This window comes from Mirounga angustirostris, unplaced genomic scaffold (genome assembly GCF_029215605.1).
Source record: "Mirounga angustirostris isolate CCGP_5_RB_7025 unplaced genomic scaffold, mMirAng1.0.hap1 SCAF_15, whole genome shotgun sequence".
Classification (NCBI taxonomy): domain Eukaryota; kingdom Metazoa; phylum Chordata; class Mammalia; order Carnivora; family Phocidae; genus Mirounga; species Mirounga angustirostris.
The window spans coordinates 72,266,468-72,282,842 of NW_026991723.1; the positions used below are offsets into that span (position 1 = coordinate 72,266,468).

The 16,375-nt window shown below is 42.2% G+C and overlaps 1 protein-coding gene across 4 annotated transcripts in view; it reads right to left on the reverse strand.

Annotated features, from left to right (window-relative positions):
* Positions 1 to 1,121: 1,121 nt before the first annotated feature.
* ECPAS (Ecm29 proteasome adaptor and scaffold) overlaps positions 1,122 to 16,375 on the reverse strand; it is a 107,746-nt gene continuing 92,492 nt past the window's right edge. For all 4 annotated transcript variants that reach the window (XM_045882919.3, XM_045882920.3, XM_045882917.3 and 1 more), the window contains 7 exons: positions 15,846 to 15,889; positions 15,491 to 15,683; positions 13,975 to 14,113; positions 11,928 to 12,033; positions 11,211 to 11,299; positions 8,650 to 8,721; positions 1,122 to 7,166 (listed from right to left, as the gene is read on the reverse strand). In XM_045882919.3, coding sequence (XP_045738875.1) covers positions 7,027 to 7,166; positions 8,650 to 8,721; positions 11,211 to 11,299; positions 11,928 to 12,033; positions 13,975 to 14,113; positions 15,491 to 15,683; positions 15,846 to 15,889 — 783 coding nt within the window. In that variant the 3' untranslated portion in view covers positions 1,122 to 7,026. The remainder of the gene's footprint in view (positions 7,167 to 8,649; positions 8,722 to 11,210; positions 11,300 to 11,927; positions 12,034 to 13,974; positions 14,114 to 15,490; positions 15,684 to 15,845; positions 15,890 to 16,375) is intronic.

Consider the following 16,375-nt stretch of genomic DNA (forward strand, 5'->3'; position numbering starts at 1 on the left):
TTGCTGGCCTCTTGTTCTCCCAGCCTGTCTTCTGGGGGAGGGGCCTGCCGTACTGTTACTCAGGCAACCCTGTTTGGGCAGAGTTGCCCTGCCCCCTGTGGCAGGGGATGGGCTCAGTGAAAACTGGTTTTGGGGGGCTTTTGTTCTCTGACAGCTTTCCCTGGCGGCTTTCCACGTCCCTTCCGAGAGTCAGAGCAGAAGAGACCGTTTCCAGCCCTCTGCCTCAGAGCAGAGAGATGGCAGTCTGTTCTTCAGTGAGCTCTCCAGGCCACACCATCTCCGTTTCTGTCCGTGCTGCTATAAACTGCAGTGGCCTGGGTTGTGCGCCCCTCTGCAGCGCCCCCAGTCCTGCCTCCAGGTCGGGGCACGTCTCTGCCCTTTGTGCTTCTAAAACCGCCAGCTGCTCCCAGTTCATGCGCATGACCCCACCGCTCCAGGTTTCTGTGTGGGGGCACTGCCCTGAAGTCCTTTCCCCACTGCTACTGGTCTGTGAGTCTGTGCCCGGTCCCCAGCGTGGAAGGCGGTCGCTCACCGGCGGTGTAGGATCCCCACAGCCAGGCACCCTCCCGCTGCCGTTTATCCTCCAATATCTGCCCACAGAATCATGCTTCAGACCTGGAAACCAACTGCCCGCAATATTCTGTTTGTAGAGATCCAGATCTATCTTCTTACATCTCAGGCTGATTTCATGGGTGTTCAGAGTGGTCTGGTAGATATCCAGCTCAATTCCAGGGACCTGCTGGAATAGGGTCCCCTACTCCTCCACCATCTTTTCCCCCCTCCACTGTCTGCATAGTTTCGCCTTTTCCAGAATGTCATGTGGTTGGAATCAGAGTATGTAGCCTTTTCAGGTCTTTTTGACTCCATAATATGCATTTAAGTTCCTCCATATCTCTTCTGGGCTTGATAGTTCATTTCTTTTTAGTGCTGGAAAATATTCCATTGTCTGGATATTCCAGTTAACATATCCATTCGACCTACTGAAGGATATCTTGGTTGCTTCCAAGTCTTGGAAATTATGGATAAAGCTGCTATAAACATCCACGTGCAGGTTTTTGTGTGGACATAAGTTTTCAATTCATGTGGGTAAATACCAAGGAGTATGACTGCTGGATCATATGGGAGAAGTATATTTAGTTTAATGTAATTTATAAACTTCCCCAAAGACAAACCCTCCTACGTAATATAACAACTATAAACTCTAGACAAACTACAAAAACCAATTCTCTTAGGGCTCCACAGAGTCAACAAAGGCAGATTTTGGAAGAGAGCTAAAACATGTAAGGCATCAATATACGGTGAGCTTCCTGGATTTGTGGCTTTCGTCTAAAGTGAAACACAGCCAAAATGGGGCCAAGAAGAGCTGATGTTCTCATTGAAAACAACTTCCTTTCAACCTGAGGGAGGCAGAGCCCAAGACAGAAAGTGAAGGGAAAATTCAGGAAAGAAAAAAGGCAGATGGGGAAGCTCCACATTCTACGTGTAAGCTCTGCCCAAGTCTCTGGCTGACCTCTGAAACCACACATGTTGCAGAGTAGATTGCAAACAGGTCCGCTAAGAAAAAAAAAAAAAAAGGATTGAACTGACATTTGAACTGCTACCCACCAAAGGTAAGATATGTTACGGTTTGAGTCTAAGCCTGTTAATTGCCTACCAAAAGAAAAGCACCTCATTGGAGGAATATATAATAGAGTCCAGATTTTCTTCAGCATAACATTCACAATGTCCAGGATATAATCCCAGAACACTGGACATATGAAGAACCAGGAAAAGGTGGGTCAGCGGGGGTGGGGCAGGGGACAATCAACAGAGACCAAACCCAAGATGACCCAGATGTGTCGCTATCAGACAAGAACTGAAAAGCAGTTATTATAAGTATGCTTTGTGAACTTTAATATTAAGCTCGTAATGAACGGAAAGGTTGGAAATGTTAGGAAAAGAATATAAAAAAGAATCAAATGGAAATTTTAAAACTTTTTTAAAAAAGATTTTATCTGAGAGAGAGTGAGAGAGAGAGAGAGAGCAGGAGTAGAGGGAAAAGCAGACCCTCTGCTGAGCAGGGAGCCCGATGTGGGGCTTGACCCCAGGGCCCTGGGATCATGACCTGAGCCGAAGGCAGACGCTTAACGACTCAGCCACCCAGGCGCCCGGAAATTTTAAAACTTAAAACAATATCTGAAATAAAAATTCACAGGATGGTCTTTAATATCAGAATGGACATAGCAAACAAAGTCAGTGAACTTAAACACAGATTTTTTTTTAAATGCCTCAGAGATCTGTAGAACAGTATCAAATGATATTTTTAAAGATTTTTTTTTTTTTTTTAGAGAGAGCACAAGCAGGGGGAGGGGCAGAAGGAGATGGAGAGAGAGAATCCTCAAGCAGACTCCCTGCTGAGCACGGAGCCTGATGGAACCAGGGCTCTATCCCAGGACCCTTGAGATCATGACATGAGCTGAAATCAAGAGTCAGACACTCAACCGACTGAGCCACCCAGGCGCCCCTAGAACAGGATCAAATGATTTGACATAGCTTTAATTGGAGTCCCAGGAAGAGAAGAGGGAGCAAATAGCACAGAAAAAAAACCCCAAAACTTTTGAGTAAATAATGGCCCCAAATATCCAAAATTTGGTAAAGCACAAAAACTTTTTTGTGTGGACATAAGTCCAAAATCTAAGCAAACCTCAAACAGGATAAATACCAAAAAAAGTACACCTTGGCATATCATAAAGTGCTGAAATCCAAAAATAAAGAAGATCGTGGAAGAAGCCAGAAAAAAAGGATACATCTAGGGAAACAACAATTTGAATGACCAGCTATCACACTGGAAAAATCTTGGAGGCTAAAAACAGTGGAAATCTTTATAGTGTTGAAATAAAACAAATACTCAAAAAATATTTGCTTCAACTGATGTTTAGAAGAGATTTTGTATTTGAAGACAGGTCTGGAATCAAAAGTAGCGTAATAGAATTAGATATCTAACTGCTAATACCCCAAACTGATTTTAAAATACTCTTTTCAGGAATACCCAAACAAAAATTAGGAATCCTTCAATGATTACCTGTTTTCTCCCTGTCTTTTGTATTTTAAAGGCAACTTTATCAATGGTCCTTAAATGTAAAAATGTGTCATTTCTTAAGATAAACACTTAAAATTTTAAATAGCCATTGTTGGAAAGGCTGATTGTTTCCAATTTTTGTAGCATTATGATTTTCCACTTAAAAAAAAAAAAAAGCAATCCAATCCATCAAATTGGAACCTGCATTTAGGGGGAAAGGAAGCAGAAGAGAACGACATAGGCTTGTTGGCTCCGACTACCAATAAAGCAAGGTAACTCTCAAGCACATCTTCCAGTGTCAAGATTTGTCTGGCAGCTTACCGCACAGGATGTCTGACATTTTATGTCCATAGCCATGTCCATCAATCTTGGTCAAAAGCAGAACTGCCTGTTTCTATGTGTTCACCTGGGATTACTTTTCTCAAATATAAATAAATAATCTATCTTTCAACGATTACTTCTCTCCAAGTATTTGATTGCCATTTTTCAGGTGTCCTGCCTTTGTTTCTGCTTTGCTCTGGGACTTCCAGTTAAGCCAACTATGTCTGCTTCGGGGACGTAGCTCAGGATATGGCAGGCAATAGGGCCTTTTTTGGTTTTTAAAATGTCACCAGTCAAGGGCGCCTGGGTGGCTCAGTTGGTTAAGCGACTGCCTTCGGCTCAGGTCATGATCCTGGAGTCCCTGGATCGAGTCCCGCATCGGGCTCCCTGCTCGGCGAGGAGCCTGCTTCTCTCTCTAACCCTCCCCCCTCTCATGTACTCTCTCTCTCTCTCATTCTTGCTCTCTGAAATAAATAAATAAATCTTTAAAAAAAATAAAATAATAAAATGTCACCAGTCAATTCCCTGGAAGCTGAACTATTTCCCTAGAGAACCAGTAAAAATCAGTGCACTCCTTCAAAAGAACTGATCATGCAGCTTTTATTTACCACTTAGTATCTTCTTGGGCATGGGTAGAATGTTCCTTTCAAATAGGTCGATCACATGCTTAACTAGCTCAACACATATTGCAAGGGAGTCTATGAAGACTTCACGTATAAAATACAAAAATCTGTTACATATACATCCATCTAACAGCGGTTTGTACATTACAATGAGTTCCAGTGTCGAAATAACCCCCTGTACCTAACTAGCAGCATGAGCAGACTGTGGCAACAGCCCGCAGAAATGCCCCCCAAAGGGCAGGCCACACAGTGCAGTCGCTGCGAGAGCACAGATCAACAAGGTCACATCTTTTTCTTGTTGGTGCACACACAAGGAAAAGATGGAAGGGGAGAGCCTTGGGGATTTGGCAGTGGTCAGTCTTACTGGCAGGTAAACCGTCACAGGCAGTTGTAAATGGGACACAATCATTCATTAAAGAAACTCCTGCTTTTTCTCACCGAAAACACAACTTTATGCTACTTTCATTGTTTTGATTTCCAATTGCCAAACTTCGGGTCCCTCCTTTTCACATACCTAATAATTTTGCGAAGTTCGACCTAAGTGCACTAATTTCAAGAGGAAGGTGTTCAGTAATTAAGCTCTCCAAATCAGATACTTGTATGACAAGTAGCACTGAATATTCCCAGGGGGATAAAATAATAAAAATCCATTCCAGAGAGCTTTGGAGAATGAGGGCCAAAGACATAAACACGTGTGGGTCCTTTCGCCATTGGTTCACCAGTATCAACATCCCAAAATGACAAACTCTCAGTTATTAATCCTTTTAATAAATATGTGCCCACCCAACACAAGCTGCAATGGGACACCATGATTTCACATTACCAGTCATGCCAATGACTTGGCTGGTCGAGGGGAAGGCATTAAGAGTGTAACTCGGCATTGTGCTTATAGAAAGCGACAATAAATGAACTCAACAGCACTGCGCACAAAGGTTTAAGAGTCAGCCCCACTCTCAGCACCATGGGAAATTCCCAGCAGTGAATAACAGAAAGTTTAAAAAGCATAAAACTTGATGAGGTGAAACACTCCGTATGGGCCGAGAGCACAATTCTTGCCCTCATCCTCTTTCAGAAAACAGCTGACCTGCACGGCATTCTTGCCTCAGAGGCGTATCCCAGGGCCTGTAAATCAAAGTCAGAGGGCACTCAGCAGAGGGGGAAATACTGAACTGGAAAACACCAAATTCTATGAGGCCACACGCTTTCTGAAAAATAGCCAAAGTGGATTTTCCCCCCAGGCACAAGCCATTCTTAAGTGGGAGTCCATGAGAAGCTCCTTACAATTCATGCTACTAAAACCCACAATTATATTTAGTATCATCTAAGAGGATGTTTTTTCAAACTGTGCACTACAACACATTTATAAGTCAGGAAATGAATTTAGTGGGTCTGAAGAGCATTTAAAATGGTTGTGGGGGGATCAAAGTATATTACACATAGTTAAAGAGTATGTATTATTATCACTCCTCGGCCTTTTGGCTAAGATAAGTGAAGAGTGTATATTATTTCACAAAACATTTATTTCAGTTAAAGATTTTATATTCGTTCACACACACACACACACACACACACACACAATTTCTGGGTCAAGATGTAAGAAGTTATTTTTATTCTGGTCACAGTCAATACAATGGTCTATAGAGACCACCAAAAATAATAACCATGGAGTTTCCACCGTGGAAACTGTAAAACCAATTTTGTGCTTGGAATCCAAGGTGAGCTAGAGTCGTCAGTTGACCATAAATACTTGCGTTAGGCTTGGTTTTCCCCCTGACCCTACACCCTTAGGCAGGGGTAGAGCAGTAAAAACAAAAAACAAACAAAAAAACCCTAGCTGCAATTGTTTACTTTGAGTGATATCATGTTATTCCCAAATGGCTAATTAAGAGGTTTGCCCTCCTATTCCATAATCATACTGTTAGCCTAAAAATGGGTGGAAAATTTTAAGTCATCTTCACAGTTTGGAGATTATAAATGTTTGTCTAAACCAAAGCGGTCATGATTTTGTTGTTGATTTGGCTTTTTGCAAAGTATGCAACCACAGATACAGAGAGAAGAAGCAATCTTGTCCTAAAGTATTTTCATCTGCCTGTAAAAGGACGATCAGAATGATCACATGGAGATCAAAGTCTCTCTTTCAACCTGTGAAGATGCTAAACAATCATCTTCTAAAAACTGATCATCTAAACGATGTGTTCAGTGTTCAGCTTCAGAGTTTCAGGAATCCCATGGTACTCAGATAATGGGTCGGTCGGCTTCCGGTGCAAGGACTGTTGTGCATGCCTCATCTCAGGAGCTTCTCGGGCAGACCAGGGGCAGCACTAGGCAGGGCATCTAACCCTGGGTCCCAGCCTCGGCACAGGCCGCATGGCGGAAGCTATGTCATCTCCTAGCCTCCCTGAGGCGTAAAACAAAGGGGTTAAATTAAGTGAGTTAGAGAGTCCCTTCCTGAAGTAACTTTATTTACTTTGGATGCAGTTCTAAGACTTTTATCCAGATTGCTCTGCAACTCTGCCTATTGCTTTACTAACAGCTTTAATTCTTTTCATAACTATTTCCGTCAGTTTCACCAACAACCACCTCTCAAACATCCAAGGTCCCATTAAGCTCACTAGGCCCAGACACTTAAAAATCAAGTAAAATAGGGGTGCCTGGGTAGCTCAGTCATTAAGCGTCTGCATTCGGCTCAAGTCACGATCCCAGGGTCCTGGGATCAAGCCCCACACTGGGCTCCCTGCTCCGCGGGAAGCCTGCTTCTTCCTCTCCCACTCCCCCTGCTTGTGTTCCCTCTCTCGCTGTGTCTCTCTCTGTCAAATAAATAAATAAAATCTTTAAAAAAAAAAAAAATCAAGTAAAATAAAGCTAGTAAGGAACAAAATTTAAGGCATTTTTTTTTTTTATTTCAGCCAAGGAATGATGCATGCTACAGATTAATCTTTACTTTTCCCCACTTGGTTTTTCAAAGAATACCACCATTTCAACCCCCAGTGAACATGGCACTTGTTTCTTTCTTCCCCTTCTAATTTATTCCAGATTTTCAAGTGTTTTCTTCAGTAATGATGCTTTCTCCTGCAGCTCAGGTCTGCTGTCTGCCTCCATAGTAGCTAAAGACTCGATTAGGAGCACTCTGCACTCAGATGTCAAACTTTCCCACTGTTTAGATTCTGAATGGAAAAAGAAGAAAAACAGAATCCTTATAGAACAAGCAAGCAAAAAGCCTAAAACTATTCTTTCTGCTTTTCTTCCATATAGCCTATCCCCCGAATAAATGCAAAGCAACCCCCTGATAACAGTTTGGTATAGAACAGGTTCAATAGTTGTCTCAAAACCTAATTATTGACAATAATCTGAGAGCATGTCAGGGAGTTTCATCCTCTGCCCCAGTACTGGTGGGACAAAGAGAATCTAGGGATGCTGAATCAAAGTGCGAAGGAGGAGTTATCAAGGCAAAGCACACAGTAACAAAAAAGCATTTTTAACACACAAAAAAACTCTTTATAAAATATGCTCAGTAAAAAAATCTTGAATAAATTTCATAATGGCCAAGTCAGTCTGAACAGACAACAGACAACAATTACTCCTTTCTTTAAAGCACTAGAAATCTATATACATACTAAAAATTTTAGAAACTCAAAGTATACCAGATCCTAAATCTTGTCTATGAGGTTCTGCCACTTTCTAGTGATAAGGTTTCAAGCAAGTTGTTTTGCTGTTTAGCCTCATTTTCCTCATCTAGAATACATTCGTATGCATCTGGCTAATTGTGAAAATTCAGTGATGTGACTAAGTGCCTAGCTCTTTTACTTCAACAAGGAAAAGATGATGAGGTGTGTAGTGTTACTGAGTCTAAAAGGCCTGCTTCATGGAACCTTAAGGGGGGTGCTTTAATTGCTAAGCAGAAAGAGAAGTAGAAACAGCAAATAAAGACTCTAGAGGAAACTGTTCCATCTTCTCCATTCTTAATCCATAGGCTTAGAATAATTAAAAAAGAAGAGAAAGAACAAAAGTGGCCTCCTTTTGAAATACCCCACTGGAGAAAATCAGAGCAGTTTTCTTTTATCATTAGAAGAAATCTGCTTCTTGATAAAAGGTTTTAAAAAAAAAAAAAAGGAATAGGGGAAAAAAATAAGATTAAGCAAACTGCTGTCAAATTTGATGAGTTGGGTAGGTAAGTGTTAAAATGTTTTCCCAACCCCACTCTTCAGGGATCACTCTGTTTCTTGGCGTGTGTACTGGGAGCCCCATTCTGCCACTGGAAGTGACCCAGATTACATCAGGAGTCATGGCGGAAACAGAACTTTTTTATTTCAACATAACTGTAGCTTCATAATACATTAAAAGTATATAAAATGAAAAAGTACCAAATTTAAACACTTAATAAAATTTAAAGGTTTTAGCTTTGTAGATCTCACTCACATGTCCGTGTACTAATTTGTACTTTAGAGTATACACTTATTAAAAACAAAAGCAGGAAAAAATTTCTAAAATATATGCCATAAAGTATCCTGGCTTTCTGGCCCTCTTCCAATCAGAAGAATCAAGAACTCACCTTCCTCCCCCTCTCCCACTCTCCCTACTTACGTTCCCTCTCTTGCTGTGTCTCTGTCAAATAAATAAAATCTTAAAAAAAAAAAAAAAAAAACTCACCTTCAAGTTTTTTAAGCAGTAATTCTATCACAGATAAAGCTTCTGTTCTCACAGATGAGTAGGTCTTATTTTCTAAGAGGAAAATCAGATATTCACATTATTTGTTTTATACGCCTTACAAACAGAACCTCCAAGATTAAGTTAGTGTTACTGGAAGAAAGATATTCAGAAATTACAAATTCAGGGAAAGATACACCTGTTCTTAAGTAAGCTTCACTTTGCTCATTATCATCAAATACTTGAAATGCGTTACATGTCCATATTCCTTACTTAAGAAAAAAAAACCAAAAAACTGTCATATACCAATATACCAATGTAACTGTCATATACCCAATATACCAATCACCACAACAGATGGCAATATTTCAAGGACCCATTTTAGAAGTGAGAACTCAAAGGACACTATCTCAAACACAGAGTTGTCGTCACATGATACCTAAGAAAGGTCTTTAGGTTTGCATGACTTCCTCATTTTATCAGAGAACATTACAGAACCCAGAGGCCTAAGGGCAATCAGGGACACCTGGCTGAGACCCTGCAGAGACTAGTGTCTTAGCAGCCAGTTTTTTATTCGAAGGCAGGCTACCTCCAAGAGTTGCAACTGAAAGAGGCGTCTCTGGTGTCTATTCTAGACACAGCATCTTGTTCAGGGTGAAACTGTCTACGGAAAAAATTAATACACAGCCAAACCTGAGGCAAGGAAAGCACAGGGTGAGCTTATAACATCCTTTTTATGCTACGAAGTACAGAGGTGCCTAAAAGGATGACAGTGACCTGCCAATAAGACATAGGAGCTTTTCCACTGGCCAAAGCTGGAACAATTTGAGCAAAAAATTAATTAAGGAAAATAATTAATTATAAACTGGTGGGGTGGGGAGAAAATCCACAAATCAGTACTGTTAACAGATCAATAAAGAGGTAGGGAGAGGTGGGATCTTGTTTACAAGAGGATGCCAACTGCCAAATGATAGATATGGAGAAAGCACCAGAGTTGGAAAATCATCTTAGTAAAAGCTGGTTCAGGGAGAAACCACGGATGCATGGTCTAAAGAGGATGTTTTGAAAAGGCGCAGTGTATCTGCATGGTCTTGGGAGTATCTTCTGACTGCTGGTTAGACACACTTTACAAAAGGAGCAGGGTGTCTGAATGGTCTTAAAGTGTGTTCCCACAGGCTGCTTATCAGACACAAGGGAGAAATTTAGTAACTATACAATAAAGAAAACTGAGTAGTACCTTGACCAGGTAATCAAAATTAACATCGCCAAGTAGGGCAGATGAACACTCTATGCCTCTTGAAGTGAGAGCACACAGCCTCACTTTCGGAGTATCCCAACTGGGAATTCATAACCTGGATCCAATCGTGAGCATACATCAAACAAACACCAAATGAGAAACACTCTAGCTTCAACTAGGCCGGTGGGGCGGGAGGGGGGGCTTTTCTTCAAAATTGTCAATGTCATGTGAGGTAAAGGAAGGCTGAGGAAGTGTCCTAGACTCAAGGAAACTAAAAAGACACAACAGCTAAAATCAGTGAATAATCCTGGATTCCTTACTGGAGGGGAGGAGGAGAAAGTCTATAAAAGAACACTGTCAAATCAACTGAACCTAAAATATAAATGGAAAAAATGTGATTAAGCCCACAGCGTCAGCGTCATACAACCTACGACTGGTAACGGTCCTGAGATGGTATGGAAGATGGCACACTGAAGAGTTCAGGAGTAAAAGGGCATGACATTAGCAACATGCTGTCAAACGGCTCCAGAAAAAAATATGTACACGGAAGTACAAATGATGAAGTAACTGACACAAAATATTAACAGGTGACTTTGGGTAAAGGATATACAGATATTGGGCGCCTGGGTGGCTCAGTCGGTTAAGCGACTGCATTCGGCTCAGGTCATGATCCCAGGGTCCTGGGATCAAGCCCCACATCGGGCTCTCCCTATTCTGTGGGGAGCCTGCTTCTCCCTCTGCCTCTGCCTGCCACTCCCCCTGCTTGTGCTCTCGCTCTCTCTGTGTCAAGTAAATAAATAATCTTTTTTAAAAAAGGATATACAGCTATATGTACTGTAACTGCAGCTTTTCTGTAAGTTTGAAATTATTTCCAAGTAAGGGTAAAAAAAAAAAAAAAACTATCACAAACGTTTTCCCAATCTAGGGGTTAAAATCCTAAATTACAGCTCCAGACTAATATACCACAGTGTGGGGCCAAGGTCAAGTAGATGAAGTAGCTCAGCAGCTGTTCCATAAATCTAGCTCCAAGCACAAGGGAGGGAACATCTGAAGTTTCACTCCTTGAACTTGAAAATGAGAGGCCTCCTGGGGCACCCGCGTGGCTCAGTCGTTGGGCGTCTGCCTTCGGCTCAGGTCATGATCCCAGGGTCCTGGGATCGAGCCCCGCGTCGGGCTCCCGGCTCAGCGGAAAGCCTGCTTCTCCCTCCCCCACTCCCCCTGCTTGTGTTCCCTCTCTCGCTGTGTCTCTCTGTCAAATAAATAAATAAAATCTTTAAAAAAAAAAAAAAGAGAGGACTCCTTACCACTGTCAGTTCACCACACTCACCTAAAGAGTAAGTGATTGATTTACAAGTTTCAAGGAGAATTTCAGCCAAAGCCTCAGGATCTGCATGTTCTTCTTCCAAAATCATTAATCTGTACAAATCAGAAAACAAGATACAAATTGCTAGTTATGAAGAAACATTCTAAAACCTTTCTGGCACAAATAATTTCTATCTGCATATATCACTTTCTGATGTCACTGCAGCTTTTCAGTTTTAAAATAAAAGAATTCCCTCTTAATCTCAGGAAACAAACTGAGGGTTGCTGGAGTGGGGGGCGGGGGTGGGATAGGGTGGCTGGGTGATGGACACTGGGAAGGGTATGTACTATGGTGAGCGCTGTGAATTGTGTAAGACTGATGAATCACAGAACTGTACCCCTGAAACAAATAATACATTATATGTTAATAAAATTAATTAAATAAAATAATTCTACTGATTCACTATAAAATGCTACTGGGGGGCGCCTGGGTGGCTCAGATGGTTAAGCGTCTGCCTTCGGCTCAGGTCATGATCCCAGGGTCCTGGGATTTCGAGTCCCACATCGGGCTCCCGGCTCAGCGGGGAGCCTGCTTCTCCCTCTGACCCTCTCCCCTCTCATGCTGTTTCTCTCTCGCTCGCTCTCTAAAAAATAAATAAATAAAATCTTTAAAAAAAATAAAAAATAAAATGCTACCGGGGCAGGAGAGACAAACAAATGAGTGAACTAGAAGCAAAATTACCCCTGAAAAAAGGCGTTCATGGACTGTAGGACTCCGAGCTGCACTTTCCACGTGCTCAGTTTTAGCCGTTCACATAGCAACTTGCACAGCTCCCAACGGTAACAACCTGGGGAGAGCAGGGCAGAGAATGGGCAGGGCCAAGAGACAGAGCAAGTGGGGGACACAGACAGGGACAGAGAGAAATTGGAGCAGAGAAGGACAGAGGGACAGGGAAAGGAGAGTAGAAGAGAGGAAAAAAATAAAATAGCAAATGCCTTTAATTAAAGCCATGAAATCTCAAAAAAATTTCAGCCTGACTTTGTGCCCAATTCCCAAATTTCCCTGGCCAGGAACACGCCCCACCCCACCCCTGTTCAAAAATGTTGGCTCTCCAAGGAACGAACACAGAATCTTAACCACACTACCTTTCCCTGTAAGATACCCTGAGTGATAGCCAGAGAAAGCAGAACTCGGGAGGCAGGGAACTCGACTTGGGACACATCCAAGCTTCTGTGCCTGGTTGGCTTATCAAGAGACAACGATGCCTATTCCAAACATGTTATGCCAACTGCACTTGTTATAATTACATAATTACTATTATGCTAACTGATGAAAAGGAGTATAAAGCTCAACAAAGTAGTTATTTCTTAAATACTGTAAAATTTAGTAGGGTTCACAAATGATGAATGGTGGTAAAAATCTAGAAGAATTCTGTTGCACTTGATTTGTTTCGTAAGAAATTGTAAGTTCTTTTTCCACTATAAAGAACCAGAAACCGGAAATTGTAGATGTGCGTAAGAAGCCAGTGTGGAATAGTTCAATTCTCAAAGGCCTTAGCCCTCCCTTCAATAACTAGCAAATGAATGTACATTCCTATGCCTTCTATGAAAATAAACTGCTTTGTTTTGAGATGTATGTCATCTTTTTTTACAGAATTCGCTACTCTAACTTTTCTACCTATCAAGCAAAAATTAGGAGTCCTAATGGTGTCAATAAAGTGAACTTCCGCTGTGGTAGTCAACGTAATACCAAGAAATAAGGCCACTTAACAACGCTCCATCTTTTGGAAAATCCTTCTAGTATGTAGCAAATAGGCCGTAAAAAGCTCACACAAAGATGGCAAGGTTCAAAGACAACCTTAAGTCTGAGTTTAGACATGTCCAGTCCTGAATAATCAGTAATGTTCTGTGTAACATTTGAGAATACGGAGATGTTCAGCAGGGTGCACTGGAGGAAGCAACACCAGGCCAACTTAGGAGCAGCGTCATCCCGCGACTAAGGCCCTATGAATGAACTACAACTAAATCAACAACAAAGGTTTAGTGGTTATTTACTTAATCCTTTGGAAATACATGTTCAATTTAAAAATCTCTCAAAAAGTTGCAAGTTTCTCAGTGAAATACAGATTTCACCTCTTTATTGAAGATTTGGTAACAAGGCCCTTAATTTCGAGATGGAAAGAACCCACTAGTGAAAATTCTACAGATTCCTCAGAACAGAGCATTTACGTAAAAGAGTACCAGAATTCTTTTTATGGCCAAACTATCTACATAAAATGTATCATGACTGTTACGGGTTGAACTGTGTCCCCCAAATTCGTATGCTGAAGTCCTAACACCAACTACCTCAGAAGGTGACCGTACTGAAAGACAGGGACAGGGTCTGTAAAGAGCTCATTAGGGTGGGCCTCAATCCAGTCTGACTGGTGTCCTTGTAATAAGAAGGGATTCGGACTCAGACACAGGCGGCCATTTACAAGCCAAGGAGAGAAGGTTCAGAAGCAGCCAACACTGCCAACCCCTCGATGCCAGACTCCCAGCCTCCAGAACCGTGAGAAAACCATTTCTGTCGTTGAAGGCACCCAGCCCGCGGTGCTTTGCTCCTGCAGCAGCCCTCGCCAACCCGGTAAGAGGAGTCAACGAGATCATCTGCTCACGTAGGAGTACAATTTACACTGGATCCTCACTACACAACAAACGGTAACTGTGATCTGGCACACACAACATCCTTGCTCTCATTCAGTAACCTCTGGTGACAGCACTTCTCCAAATGCAAGCCGTGTGCTTACGTTGGGTCTCCACATTTCGGGGCCAGGCTTTGCCCAGGCTCTCGAAGGCTCCCAGCAGAGACTCCAGCTGCAGCTCCTTTTCCTTCTCATTCTCATCTTCATTCTTGGTTGTCCGAACGCCAGTGTTTTCAGGGGAGTTCTAGGATACATCAAAGCAAAGGAAAGCAAAACTTATTTTCCGTCAAAGTTACAGGTGTACTGCAAAACAGTCAGGGTACCAGAATAGATGTTAACCAAGAACTAAAAACTAAATTCTCTACCACGGGCCTTCCTATTTGTAAAAAAAAAAAAAATTTGTTACAGAAATACTACACCTCTCTAATAAATTTGGAAAATCCTTTAAAGGACTCTGTTAGGAAAGGTGAAAAAAATACTGTGTATGTAGGATTTTAAACATAACATAAAAAGACTTGCATTAGAATCATGGGATTAAAGATGCAAGAACTTGGTAATAATCCTCTAAATCCAAACTCTCTCTTAATAAAGAAAGGGAAACATGCTGAGAAGTGACTCATCCAGCTAGCTGGTAATATAATCAATTGAAAACACAAGTCTCCCAAATCCATGTACTATCATTATGTAACAGAAATTATTTAAACAGCCTTACTGTTGAAAGAAAACTGCAGATTGGCAGCAACACAAGAAATAAAAATGCTATTTAAAATATTTCGTGTTTCACAAAAAAAAAGATAATAAACCGTAACTTTTTTTCTCTGAACCAGTGCCCAACCTTTACAAATGAGTACTTCATTTTCCAAATGAAACCAAAGTCTTTTTGACCAAAGTCCCTCAATACATGGCAGAGACAATTAACAGTGGCCCACTGAGCTCCCTGTACTCACTCTAGGATGCCTGGGGTGGCTTCTGCACACCCTTAAAGGGCAAAGCATATCACCACTACGTCAGAGACTGTCCATTCACTCCAACACTCACTCTTGGAAGTCACTGTCCCCATAACCCTGAGTTTCCCCGTGTGCAGGTTGAAACCCCTGCAACAAACTCATCTTTCGCTTTGCTTAAGAAGAACCAGCCATTCTCCCATCGTCCCACGGAGGGCAGATGGAGGGCAGACACCTGGAGGACTGCCTTCCTCAGCCTCCTGTGCAGAGCTGTGGCTAGCTGGTGAAGGACTGGCCGATGAAAGAGAAGTGCCAGGGCCATGCAGCAATGTCCGAGAACTCTCCTTGAGAGAGAAGAGATGTGCCGACTTCGACCCTGCATCCTCCCTCCATCTCCTCTGCCATTACCCGCCCGGAAGGCAGTGACACCACGCACCACGATGACAATGGCCACACTCCAGGGAAGGCGGAGCTGTGAAGAGCCTCAACTATTACGTGACAGACAAAACTCTATCTTGTTTGAGGCCATGAGACTTCGGGATTTCCTATTTGCAGCTACACTGATCCAAATAAAATGAGTAAAGAGGATGCCGGGAAAATCTTGCTTCCTTTTCTTTCTTTCTAAATTTTAGTTTTTAAGTCTAAACGAGACCTGAGAGAAGAGAGGTGATCACTACCTTCTTGATGAGAGGTATGACAATGTCAGAAAACTCCTGGAATCTGTCTTCTTTGGTGGCCTTCAAGACATCCGCCGCACAGCTGATTGCTACGATCTTGTATTTAAGGTTCTCTTTGCAACACTCCTTCAGAACAGCCCGGAGAATCTCCTTTGTGCTGGGCTGACTGGGCACAGGCTTTTCCAGCTCTGCACTACGGGAGCCACACAAACGCATCGGGACAGTTAACAAGGACTTCAGCTTTGGGGTTCAGCTTAAGAAATGGCATCTTCTGATGTAATGTATGGGGATTAACATAAGAATTAAAAAAAAAAAAAAAGAAAAGAAATGGCATCTTCACTGAAAGAACATTTACCTGCAAGCTGTCACCACACAGGCAATGGCTTTCAAAAGCTCTTCCTAAAGGGTTGAAAGATGAGGGAACACTGTTAAGCACACAGGTGTCACTTCCATCCCACGTACTATGACTCCATTACCTCAGGAATACTTAATGACTATGAGGACAAAAATTAACCAGAGTCATCTTATCTTTAATGCACTTTACTATTTAACAAGCACATCGACAGACTTGTACTCCAAACCACAAGAGCAGGACAACTGTCTTCATCTCCATCTCATAAAGCCTAGAGACCTGACTTGCCCAAGGTCAACAGGTGGACGTGCCAATCACGGAATGCTGATACCCAGCCCAACGCCTCTCCTCTAGTACAGCGCTGGCCACTACTGACTGGGACAACATCAAGGACATTGTGATATGCTGCCACAATCTCATCTCCCCCACGGAGGGTTCACTGTAAGTATCCCACTAGCACCCTTGTGTGTAACGTGACTGATTCACAGGCCTCAGAGATGGGCATCCTCGGCTCCAGGTTTAGACACAGCTTG